The 13336-nt window shown below is 46.7% G+C and overlaps 1 protein-coding gene across 5 annotated transcripts in view; it reads right to left on the bottom strand.

Annotated features, from left to right (window-relative positions):
- CPNE2 (copine 2) overlaps nt 1–13336 on the bottom strand; it is a 167000-nt gene that overhangs the window by 67399 nt on the left and 86265 nt on the right. For all 5 annotated transcript variants that reach the window (XM_075940373.1, XM_006121032.4, XM_075940372.1 and 2 more), the window contains 2 exons: nt 8196–8267; nt 6201–6284 (listed from right to left, as the gene is read on the bottom strand). In XM_075940373.1, coding sequence (XP_075796488.1) covers nt 6201–6284; nt 8196–8267 — 156 coding nt within the window. The remainder of the gene's footprint in view (nt 1–6200; nt 6285–8195; nt 8268–13336) is intronic.

Here is a 13336-nt window from a genome sequence, read left to right on the forward strand (position 1 = left end):
TCCTTGCCTGCTGACACCACTCCTGCAGCTCCCATTGATCATTAACAGAGAACTGTGGCCAGTGGAGTCAGTGCCTGTAGATGAGGGGCAGCACATGGTGCCATTGTTGTACATACCAGCTGCTTTCAGGAGTGGTGCAGGGCCAGGCCAGGAGTGAGCCTGCCTTGGCTCTGCTGCACCATCCCTGGGGCAGCTGTCCTGCTGCTCCCAGGGTGGGTGGCACTTGAACCCATCACCCTGTGCTCCCCTGGTGAATGCCCTATCCCCTGGTCTACTCCAGAGCCCACCCCACCCCACCTCCTTAACCTTCAGCAGATTCCTTATCCTATGTTGGCTGTCTGGTCACTCCCAAGGTAGGCAAGACTTGAACCCACCAGCCTGTGTTCTCCAGGTGAATGCCTGATCCCATAAGCTACTCCAGAACTACCACCCCCTTTCAGGGCATCTCTTATCATAGAATCACAGAGCTGGAAAATACCGCAGGAGGTCATCAAGTCCAGCCCCTTGCCCAAAGCAGGACCAATCCCAACTAAATCAACCCAGCCAGGGCTTTGTCAAGCTGAGACTTAAACACCTCTAGGGATGAAGACTCCACCACCTCTCTAGGGAACCCATCCCAGTGCTTCACTGCCCTCTTAGGGAAATAGTTTTTCCTAATGTCCAACCTAAACCTCTCCCACTGTAACTTAAGACCATTGCTCCTTATTCTGCCATCTGTCACTACTGAGAACAGCCTTTCCCTATCCTCTTTGGAACCCCCCTTCAGGAAGTTGAAGGCTGCTATCAAATCCCCCCTCACTCTTCTCTTCTGCAGACTAAACAAACCCAAATCCCTCAGCCTCTCCTCATAGGTCATGTGCTCAAGCCCCCTAATCATTCTGGTTGCCTCCGCTCGGCCCTCCCCAGTGTGTCCACTTCCTTTCTGTAGTGGGGGCTCCAGAACTGGACACAATACAGCCACTCTCCGAGTTACGGACCAACACTTGGTCCGTAACTCGAACTGTTCATAACTCAGATCCCACTGAGTTACATGCGACCGTGCTGTTTGTAAGTGCGGGTCGCGTTAGTAACTCGGGGACCGTCTTTACGACCGCTCCATGGGAGCTTCCGAGCTTTGGTCGTAAGTGCAAACGGTCGTAATTCGACCGTTCGCAACTCGGGGAGCGGCTGTACTCCAGATGTGGCCTCACCAGAGCCGAATAAAGGGGAATAATCACTTATCCTGCTTTCCTAATGCAGGAGCCAGCTCCATCCCCGAAGCAACCTGTGTTGGCTGTGCAGCCGTTTCCAGGGTGTGCAGAGGGACTTGAGCCCCCAACCCTGAGCTCCCCAAGCAAATGCCCTATCCCCTAGGCCACTCCAGAACTCACCCTACCTCCCTACGGTCAGGGCATCCCCTTCCACACGCCAAACCCCTTGGCCCAAGACCAGAGCCTGCACTCCAACCCGCTACCCCAGTCTGGTGTAAGTGATCGAGATTCATGGAGGAAGGGGGATGGAGCAAGCAGGGTGAGGCCTCGGAGAAGGGGTAGAGCAGGGGTGGAGCCTCAGAGAAGGGGGGGAAGGAAGCAGGGCAAGGGTGTTTGGGTTTGCGGTAGATCGTACATTGCACTTAAATTGAAAAAGTGACCTTGTGGTTAAAAGGCTGGAGACTAATGGATTAGCAGGAGCCAGTGGAAGTGAAGTGTTGAACACAAAGCAAAGGCTGGAGACATGTTTTTAGTAACTTTCAACTGGCCCAAGGTTGGCGTAGCTCTGGTGAGGTCAGAGGAGCTACAATGCATTACATGGACAATAGCATCACCTAGGAACAGCGGCAGGCACGGAATCTGAGCCCTGAGCCATTGGGCTGGTCCACATGGCAACTCCTTTACCGAAATTCAACTTGAGTTGTCTCAGAAAGGGCATTTTCCTGCTTGGAAACCGTTCCTGTTTGTTAGGACTCCAAAGTGTAAAAGCAGGCAGACATAACGTCTCCAATCTGAGGCATCTTCAACCCGGGCTGATGCTGGGACTTCCAGAGCGAAGAGTACGAGTTTCTATGGCAGGAACTATGGAATCAATCTCCCAGCTCAGAGCTATACGACTCTCACACAGAACATGCACTGAGGGGGGAATCATAGAAGTGTGGGGAGGAGGTCAGCTCCCTGTGCTGAGGCAGGACTATATAAACCTAGACAATCCTGGACAGGGATATGCTCAAGCTGTTCAAAACCTTCCAAATACACGCAGCCAAACTCCAGATTCTGCAACCTCCCTTGGGAACCCTTTTCCAGTGCTTAACTGTCCATAGGCTTAAACAATTGTAAATACCCAACTTAAATCTTCCTTGCTGCAAACTATGCTGATTACTTCTTGTCCTACCCTTGAGTGACATTGAAAACAACCAATCGCCGTGAAGCATAACACTCTAAACAGGCGGCTTCACAAGGAAGGCAAACATGCCTTCAGCCTTCCCTTGGAAATGCTAGCAGGTAAGATTAGGAATGTATTTTTCCACGTTATTTCTCTCAGATAATACAACTTCCATTTCTCAAGGATGCACTCCCAGCCAGTTTTCAGCCATGCAGAACAATGAACACTAAACATACATGGCAGGTACATCTACTATATATTTGAGAGAGATTGTCTGTCTGTTCAAGAACTCCTCCCAAATGGTACAGGCTAGGACCATCAAATCTGGTACGTAGCTTCCTCTGACCATAACTTAAAGCAAGGTCATAGTTTGGTTATGTGGAGGTGGGGGAGCTGAAGCTCCCCCCCCCCCCCATGCATATGGGGACACACAAAACCATACAAAAAAAGAGACAATCACCAGGAGGGTGAAAGGGGCTGGCTGAGGGTGTACCCCCCTTCCAGGACTGCCCCAGCCCCAAGCCTCCACCCCCCCAGGTGCTCTTCTGGGAGGACGAGGGGGGGCTACAGCTCTCTCCCCACCATTCATACGGGAACACTGCTGGCTGTTCCCCTTTGTCAGGGAGTGAGGGGAAAGTGCACAGTTTGCTGCATTCCTCACTCTGGCTGGGAACCGCAGGGGGCAGACAAACCTGGACCTGCCCCAGCCAGGGGACATGCACCTCTGCCCCGGCTGTGCCAGGTGGAGCCACAGCAACCATGGAGAGTCACTTCTCATGTGGCCCCATGCTGCTGTGGTGAGAGGGGGCTGGGATTATCCTCTCTCGCTAGGACAGCCAGCAGACTCCAGCCCCACCCCAGAGCAATGATTCAAACAAATGAAACGTGCACGTTTTCATTTATTTTCCAAAAAACACAATTGAACTGCATTAAGGACCTGAGCAAACACTGGGCAAATCTTCTAGTTGCTTAAAATTTCTGATCTCTCCAAAGCCATCAAGGGCTTCCTCAAACAATCAGGATTAGCATTGCTCTGGCAGGATAGGCTGAGCTGTCAGCAGCTAGTGACGCGAAGCACGGACTGGCTTTTATTTTGCAACATGGGTGATGCAGACAGTTCCCCGTTAGGGAATAAGAAAAAAACCTGACTTTAAGAGCACAGTTTAATGCAAGATTTGTAAACACTTCCTCCATCCAGTTGGAAAAACCCGGCGGGAAACCCACGCACATTAAGACCACAAACTTCATGGTGCCCATACGCTGCTAGACACCATGCTCTGGGGGTGGGTGTCTATGAAAGGATCAATGCGTATTTCACCACATGGCACCCAGCTGTGGAGTCACATCTTACTTTAAAACACACTGAAATGACAGCATTAGCCTTCCGCAGCAGACACCTCTGTTACTGAACAACACATAATGACAGGAACAGCCAGGAACATATGAAAAGCTGCAGCCCAAAGGAGCCAGCAATCACCTCATTCTAGTACCTTCCTCTCCCCACCATTTAGATGTTTCTGTCATTCAGAATTCCAGTTTATTTTCAGGGCAGTTAAGTGGGACGTTATTTAAGCCCCTGAAAATGTACAGAATTTCCCCCTCAGGTGCCTATAGAAAATAAAACTTTAATAGACTCTGTCATGTATGGCACCAAGCTTCGCAATCCATGTATTTTATTGAGTGTCAGGTTTCCCAACAAAATTCACAGCAGATAATGAACAAATACTGCCAGTGCCAAGCAGCCAGTAATGAGTCAAATGGGACTCACTAAAATATGTCTCTAGAGCTGGCCAGCAAATGACATCAAGTTTTCCCATGGAAAGTTTCAGTTTTGTAGGAAGGGGGCATTGTGTTAGAAAAACACTCCACAATTCCCAACCAGTTCTGGTTTTCAGTTCATCTTAGCTCTGAATGGATGGCCCTAGATTTGAAATTCTCCGTTTTCTCTGGGATTAAGCAGTCACAGGGACTGTACTGGTGGGGATTGGTCCTGCCTAGAACAGGGGGCTGGACTTGATAACCTTCTGATGTCTCTTCCAGTTCTATGATTCTATGATAAGGGGATGGTTTTGGTGGGATTGGTCCTGCCTAGAACAGGGGGCTGGACTTGATGACCTTCTGATGTCTCTTCCAGTTCTATGATTCTATGATAAGGGGATGGTTTGAGAACATGATCTTGGTAACTAATTGACCATTCATTATCAGTGGGAAATAGGTCAATGGAGGGATAATAGGAGTTACTATAGAGAACTTTCTGGGTGTCTGGCTGGTGAGTCTTGACCCACATGCTCAGGGTTTAGCTGGTCATCATATTTGGAGTCAGGAAGGAATTTTCCTCCAGGGTAGGTTGGCAGAGACCCTGGAGGTTTTTCGCCTTCCTCTGTAGCATGGGGCACAGATCTCAGCTGGAGGATTCTCTGCATCTTGGGGCCTTCAAAGTATTTGAAGGCTTCAATATCTGAGACATAGGTGAGAGGATTATTCTAAGAGGGGTGGGTGAGATTCTGTGGCCTGTACTGTGCTGGGGGTCAGACTAGATGATCATAATGGTCCCTTCTGACCCTAAAGTCTATGAGTCTATGAGACTCTACCCATCAGTTAGAATGCTTTGGCCAACACTGTCAAAAGCAGCCTCTGATTCTGAGTGCCCAATTTGAGACATTTGTGAGCAGCACCAAGCATCAGCTGCTCTGGTTGAAGTCAAGGTAAGGAAATGACTATGCATGGTCAAAATGAAATTAATAAACCCCCATAACTAGAAACCCTAAAAATACATTGATTATAGACTTGTAGGACTAGAAGAAACTAAGGATGTTAAATATCGAGTAACTGACTAATCGAATAATCAATGCATTTATCGACTATTTGATTATTCGATAGAGCACCTCCGCCTTTTAAGTGTAGCAACAGTCCTAGAGCTGATGCTACACTTCACAGGAGAAAGCGCTGCATGAAGTCCGAGGTCAGCTGCTGACCCCTGGCTCCCTGCAGCGCTGCCACTTTGAAACACTGCAGGGAACCAGGCATCAGGCTCCATGCGGCATTTCAAAACGGCAGCGTTGCATGGAATCCCCCGCTGATCCTGGGCTCCATGTGGTGCTGCCACTTTGAAATGCCACATGCAGCCTGGAGACACCCCAACTGGCCCCGGGCTACACATGGCGTTTCAAAGTGGCAGCGTCGTGTGGAGCCCAGGGTCTGCCCAGGCTGCATGCAGCACTGCCACTTTGAAGTATTCCCTCCTCTTTCCCCTCCCCCCTGTTGCTGCCTCTTTCTGCCTGTCAATTATATGTTTAGCTCATTTGCTGCAATTCTGACCATCACTTCTCTCCCCTTCCAAGTCACACAGTCTTCGGCATGGCTAGGCAAGGAAAAGACTTACAACAAGGTCCATCTGTCCCCTCATCAGTAATGCTACCAGAAAAAAGGATAAGGACAAAAAGGCACCAAGGGTATGTCTACACTACATGGCTCCGTCGACGGAGCCATGTAAATTAGTTTACCCGACATAGTCAATGAAGTGGGGATTTAAATAATCCTCGCTTCATTAAAATAAAAATGGCCGCCGCACTGTGCCGACAATCAGCTGATCCGGCACAGCATAGCAGTCTAGACATGGATTGGTCGACAAGGGAAGCCTTTGTCGACCACTCCCTTATGCCTCGTGAAACTTATGCCATACAGCATGGCGGCCATGTTTATTTTAATGAAGTGGGGATTATTTAAATCCCCGCTTCATTGATTATGTCGGGTAAAGTAGTTTACATGGTTCCGTCAACGGAGCCATGTAATCTAGACATACCCCAACTGTTTAATCTAAAGCCTCAAATAATAGTCCTACTCACCTCTGTTCTGTGGACCAGCATCCATTTCCCATCATCGCCTGGTTTATAAAACTCTAGAAATGGATCCGACTTTCCAAACAGGTCCTGTGGAAAAATGCAATATAGGTTATACAATTATTCCATTCAGCCATACAATGCTCAGGCACGGGACACCCTGAAAAAGAGAAATGACACTCTCCACTACAACGTAGAGGACCTAGTCCTCCTAGTTGTCTTCTGCTGAGGCACGGAAGAATATAACACAGAATTAAAGTGACCATAAGTGATTATTAAACATCCCCACATTTTACAAGAGTAACTGATAGGATTAAGAATAAGCACCTAAAATGGGAGCATTGTTATAAAAGAAACTAGCCTCATCTTTATTATGACCTGCACATTGTAAGTATTAAGGATGTGGTTTTCCAAAGCTCTCAGCATTAGTCTGACTGATCCTATTTGAAGTCAGTGATCAAACTCCACTGATGCAATGGGCGCAGTATAACAGCAATGCTAAGCACTTTTGCAGCTCATACCCTAAACATATAGGACTTGTCCTTGAAGTATGGACATATTTGTAGCAGTTCCAACTTTCTAGCAGTTTAGGTTGTCCCTGCATATTTAAAAGAAGGCAGCCAAACTGACAGAAGACAGGTTTAAATCCATTTAAGAACATTCACACACCACGAAGCAACCATTTAATTAAACTGGGTTAAAATCCCGCTTTTTATTAAACAACTCTGTTTCAACCAGACTTTGTACAGCTTATAATATGTTTTAACATGGAAGGGAATAAGGCTTTAGTGGGCACAGCCAGCTTCTTCAGATGAGTGGAGCAAAAGGCACAGAGAGGTTTTTTTGTTAGTCTCAAAGGGTACATCTAAGAATATGCATTCTGCATCGAACGGAAAACCTTGCAGCTGAATTCAGGGTTAGAAAAATATCTGAAGTGTTAAAAAAACTCAAAATATACACCACATGTCCCGGAATGAAAAGATATTCACAGCAATAAAGAGCACAGAGCAACCCCTTTTGTGGTTTCTCTAGAGCAAACCACAGCAGCCTTGACACACAAATCATGTAATATACTCTCGGAGATATACTGACTCCAGCCAATGCTTGTTTGTTGTCAACTTTCACTATCTTTTGCTACACTCCTGATAAAGATCCGCTTGTTTCCTGGCTGTTTATAGACAGGCAGTTTCTCTATATGCATAGAGATTATTCATAGCTGCACACACATCCGGCACACAGAGCCATAGTCTGACATTGTTAGTTTTAGGCCAATCCCCAAAATATAATCCATGAGCAGTCCACTTGCCATCAATGATATTGCTCATGGGGTAAGGTGCTACTCAAAAAGATCAGAATCTGACCCCAAATGGTGAGTAATAACAGGTTTGTTGTTTAATATCCTCAAAAGACAAAGCACCCAACACAACTGATGGGGCAAGGAAGTAAAGGTCCAGCAGCAATGATATGTGAGCAAACGTTTGGACTGATCCCAGGGTCTCACTTTACGGCTGCCCTTTTTCATTAGTAGATCTCAAAGCAATTTCAATAAACATCACTATCCCCATTTTACAGATGGGGAAACTGAGGCTAGGGAGACAAAATTATTTGTCTGACTACCCAGCAAGCCAATGATAGAGATGGAAATGGAACCCACTCCTCTCAGATCTGCTGAGTGCCATTGCAATCTCTATTACTATCTATTAGGTCAGTGTTTCTCAAACTGTGCTCCGTGAAGCCCCAGGGCTCCGTGAGACATCTCCAGGGGTTCCGCGAGGTTGACAAACTGGAAACATCGATAGGTACAACACATACAGTCAGTGAACCACTGGGGCTCCGCATACATTTTTATGCATGTAAAGGGTTCCGGAGCCCAAAAAGTTTGAGAACCGCTATATTAGGTTATCCTGAGTCACTTTCACATGTAATAATTTTCAGGATCCCTTGGCTGATAAACATGTTTAAAGGTTGCATGTTGGGGGGGAGGGGAGGAAACCCACATACCTTTTTATCCAGTTTTCTGCCAGCCATGCTCAGAGTGATCACTCTGTTATCTGACAGCTCTTGGGCAGCTATCTGAAAGACAAGAGAACATTTTATTCATTTTTAGAATGAAAATTAAATTCATGATTAATTGCATAAGAGATTCCAAACCCACAATTAGGAGAGGGAATGTTAGGCCACTTTGGGTTTTTTGATTTAATCATGTACTATTTTAGCATCACTACAAGCTGCGTTAAACCTGTTCTCAAATAAACTTATTACATAGCTTAAAATACAGCAAGGGTTTAGACTAATTTCACCTTTGTCAAACTGTAAGTAACTTTACCAGTGCACACGCAAGTCTAATTCCCCACCCCTCCTCTTCTATAACTGTTAATGAAAAAACCCAAAGACTAGTGAGTTTATAAAAAGATCACCATACTCCTCACCTACAGGAATCATTTGCAAGGCTGATTAATACACATGACTCATAATTAAACCATCTGTGGTCCTGATCCTGAAATTGGATATGTATGGATGCATCCATTCACCATATGCAGCCCCACTGAACTTATACAAACCAAGACATAGGATGGGGCTCCAAGTGTTGCTACTGGGACTCAGACGGAGACATGGAGGAGTCTGAAAGAACCATCAAGATACCTTTTTCCCCTCTACTACTCCTCTGCTCTCTGTCCTTGAAGCTTAAAACTCAAACTAGTCACCTTTACCCAGATAGCCTAGACATATTGGCTCTTTGTTGAATGGCTGCTGAGTTACTACAGTCCATCAGCCTGATGCTTATTTCCAAAATCCCTGCTTCCCACTTTTTCACTCCACGGAAGAGCTGACCAAATGTCTGCTGCCCTCTATTCTTTAGTCTTCCCAGGCCATGCTCCGGTACAAGATGGCTGATGCAAATGCTGTACAAGCGAAAGTTGGGCCATGATCTCTTTGCCCCATTTAATTTCACAGAAGCTTTTTGGGTAAAATCTAAACTGGTAGAAAGAAAAATAAGTCCATGGGAGTGATATGGTTAGCACTGATGCAATGTGTTGCGTTCCCTCCCTCAATTCGCCTCTGACCCAGCCTTGGAAAGTGACATTGACCAAAGCTGAAAATAGCTTTTTTCCTACAACATTTGCTTCCCAAAACGATTAGCTTAAAAACAGTGAGCTATGGAGCTTCTGTTGGGCTTGAGCCAAGCGAAGCTGGTTCTTTTCATAAGAATGGCCACTCTGAGGGTATGCCTACACCAAGCAGCTTTGTGTCGATCCAGCCTTGTCGCTAAAGGTCAGCTCGGGTGAACGCTGTTCATTGCCATTCTGCCAAGAAAATACTTGCACACCCTATAAGGGGGTTCTGCTTTGTCAGTGGGAGAGCATTCCTGCCGACAAAACCACATTCACACTTTTTATTTGCCACGGCAAAACTTTGTCATTCATGGGCAGTGTTTTTTAAACACCCATGAATGACAAAAGTTGTGTCGATGAAGTGTGAGTGTAGACATACCCTGATTCAGGCCAATGGTCCATCTAGTCCAGTGTCTTGTCTTCTGACAGTGGCTAATGCCAGATGCTTCAGAACAATTCAGGGCAATTATCAAATGATCCATCATTCCCTGTCATCCACTCCCAGCTTTTGGAAGTTTAGGGACACCCAGAGCATAGAGCTGGGATTCTGACTATCTTGGCTAATAGCTGTTGATAGTCCTATCCTTCCTAAACTTCTCTGATTCTTTTTTGATTCCAGCTATTATATATCTACATAGAGGTAGTCATCTCTTTTTTTGTGAGATGAACAGTCCCAGTCTTTTTAATCTCTCCTCATATGGAAGATCTTCCATACCTAAAAGAAGTTTTGTTCCCCTTCTCTGTACCTTTTCCAACTCCAATAGATCTTTTCTGAGGTGGGGTACTGGACCTGCACGCAGAATTCAAGGTGTGAATGTATCATGGATTTATACAGTGGCATTATATCTACCCTTTCCTAATAGTTCCTAACATTATTAGTAGGGCTGTCAATTAATGCGCATTAACGCCTGCGATTAACGCAGAGCACAATTTACGCGTTAATTTCAATGGGGCAGCCCAAAGCAGCTAGGGATCAGCTGGGAACTCCAGCTAATCCCAGGCTCCTGCAGTGCTGCCCCTTGGAAATGCTGGGGCGGCCTTTCACAGGGGTAGTGCTGCACCGAGCTCAAGTCAGCTGGGGACTCCAGCTGATCCCAGGCTTCTGCTGTACTGTCCCTGGGGCGGTGTTTCAAAGGGGCAGTGTGCGCGATTAATCGCGATTAATTTTTTAATTGCTTGACAGCCCTAATTATTAGCTTTTTTTGACTGCTGCTGCTCATTAAGCTGATGTTTTCAGAAAACTAGTCACAATGACTCCAAGATGTCTCTCTTGAGAGGCAACTGCTAATTTAGATTATCATTGGTACGTACCAATGGGATTATGTTTTCCAATGGTCATTACATTACATTTATTAACATGGAGTTTCACCTGCCATTCTGTTGCCCAGTCACCAGTTTTGCAAGATCCCTTTGTAACTCTTCCAAGTCTGCTTTGAACTTAGCCTGGAGTAATTTTGTATCATCTGCAGACTTTGCTACCTCCCTATTTACATAAGATCATTTATGAATGTATTGACTGCGCTGGTCCCAGATCAGCACCTCAGGAGTCACTACTTACCTTTCTCCACTGTGAGAACTGACCATTTCTTTCTACCTTTTTTCGAGTTAGCCAGTTACTGTTTCATGAGAGGACCATGACGGCTTAATTTAAGAACTTATGGGATGGGACTTTGCCAGAGGCTTTCCGAAAGCAAGTATGCTCTGTAAATGCAATCACCTTGTCCTCATGTTTGATGACCCCCTCAAAGAACTGGAACAGACTGGTGAGGCATGATTTTCCTCTACAAAAGCTGACTCTGCCCCAACACATTGCCTGACAATTCTGTTCTTAGTTTCAACCCTGTACTGAAATTAGTTTTACCAGCCTGTAATTGCAAGGATTACCTCTAGAGCCTTTTAAAAAGGTTAAATTAGCTATCTTCCAGTCATCTGTACAAAGTTCATAGCTCTGTAATTTCAAATCTGAGTTGTGTCACAACTTTTGGGTGAATCTGGTCCTGGTGACTTACTATTGCTTAATTTATCAATTTGTTCCAAAAATCTCCTCAATTGAAACCTCACTCTGGGGCAGTTCCTCAGATTTATCACCTAAGAATGGCTCAGGCATGGGACTATCCCTCACGTCTTCTGTAGACCAATGCAAAGAATTCGTCTAGCTTCTCCGCTATGGCCTTGTCTTCCTTGAGTGCTTCTTTAGCACCTTGGTTGTCCCAGTGGCCACACTGACCATTTGGCAGGCTTCCTGCTTCTGATGTACTTAAAAAAAGAAGCCTGCTCTTAGCAGAAACCACCTACTGTTGCTACTCACATTATACTAGCACATAATCACCCTCCTATACCAACCATAAAAAGGCTTTCACTGCCAAACATCAGTGGGTTGGTTTGGACTGGAATATGCTCCAATGCAGGGATGAGGAATCTTTTTTCTGTTAGGGGCCAATGACCCATAGAAAAAATCCATCGTGGGCTACACAGCCGTGTGTGTGGGGGGGGCGGGGCTTGGGGCTTTCCCTAGGTTCTGGAGTGGGGTGGGAAATGAGGGGTTTAGGGGTGTAGGAGGGGCTCCCGACTGGGGCCGAAGGGTTTGGAGTGGGCTCGGGTACAGGAGGGTCTGAGGACTGAGGCAGGAAGTTCAGGGTGTGGGTACAGGAGAGAGTGAGAGGCGCAGGCTCCTGCTGGGTGCCGTTTACCTCAGATGATTTCCGGGGAGTGGGGCTAAGGTAGACTGCCCCCTGCCCTGTCCCCCCCAGTGTTCTCAGAAGCTGCCACTATGGGTATGTCTAGACTACATGCCTCTGTCGGCACTCAGCACCCATTGGCTGCAGTTCCCTGCCAACGGGAACTGCAGGGGCACAGACACAGACTCAGAGCTTCCTTGAGCCTCAGAACCGCGTGGACACCAAGCAGTCTGGCAACCTGACTTACATCTGAAGTTATGGTTCCAGCCATGAGGAGGGGAGGGTCACCAAGACTAAGGGCTTCTGGTTTGCAGCCTGGAGCTTTGCCACAGGCCAAACCAAATTAAACAGACAAGAGGTTCCCCACCTCTGCTCTAATGTGTTTCTTAGTGTTTTAAGAAAAGAAAAAGAAAAGCAGATTGCCAGCGATTTTCTGAATCACAACTGCTGGTTTTTTTTAAAAAGCTTCATCCTTCTCTAAGAGCTGCTCCCCTCCCAACTCCTCCTCTTCACTGCTCCCTGCTGCAGAGCAGCCCTTGCAATGGTTTGTGAGACACAGGGTATTACCAGGCACGACAAACTCCTGGCATCAGGAAGGGTTGGGGAGGGGGGAGAATCAGCAGCCAAAGACAATCGGGATCAGAGGAACTCGGAGAGGTAGAATGCGCACACTTTGAGTTTTATTAGTACAATATCATTCAGAACATGCCCTGGTGCCAGATCCCAGCAAGAGTAGTTAAAAAAAGAAGCAGAATCACATCTAGGTCATTATGGGAAATCAAGGAACAATTTTCTGCAGAAGGAGCAATCAGAGGATTTTTACTGCTTATGAAAGTGCAGAGGCAGTGGAGAGTTGCAGCCTTCCGAGTCTCTTCAGAAAGTTGGCGTGGAGCACCATTAGTGGCCTCTGAATAACTACTAGCACAAAGCACTTATTGTGGTTCTAGGAGACAGGGACAACATGGTGCTTAGGGAGATGCTAACTGTATCATGACACATGCTGAATTTCTTAATATCGAGCATGTTGCTTGTGCTTCACAGCACTACCTGGCCCCCGCGCTACCCAGTGCAGAAGCACACAGGAGAGTGGATGCTTCACCTCACACCTATGCCAGCACTGCTTCTGTCTCCTCCACCTGCGCCTGTAGCCAGACAGAGCACCTGAGCATGGATGCCTCTACCCAGATCCTGGTGTGGTTTTGCAGGGACTGTTGCTTGCAATTCCCACTTATTGATATCCAGGCTGGGGAGATCATCCAATGCGAAAGGTGCCTGCTGGTGGAATCTCTCAGGCAGCAGGTGGGAGAGCTACAGGAGGAGGTGGCTAGGTTGAGGAGCACCCGCATCCATG

This window comes from Pelodiscus sinensis, chromosome 12, assembly GCF_049634645.1.
Source record: "Pelodiscus sinensis isolate JC-2024 chromosome 12, ASM4963464v1, whole genome shotgun sequence".
NCBI lineage: Eukaryota > Metazoa > Chordata > Testudines > Trionychidae > Pelodiscus > Pelodiscus sinensis.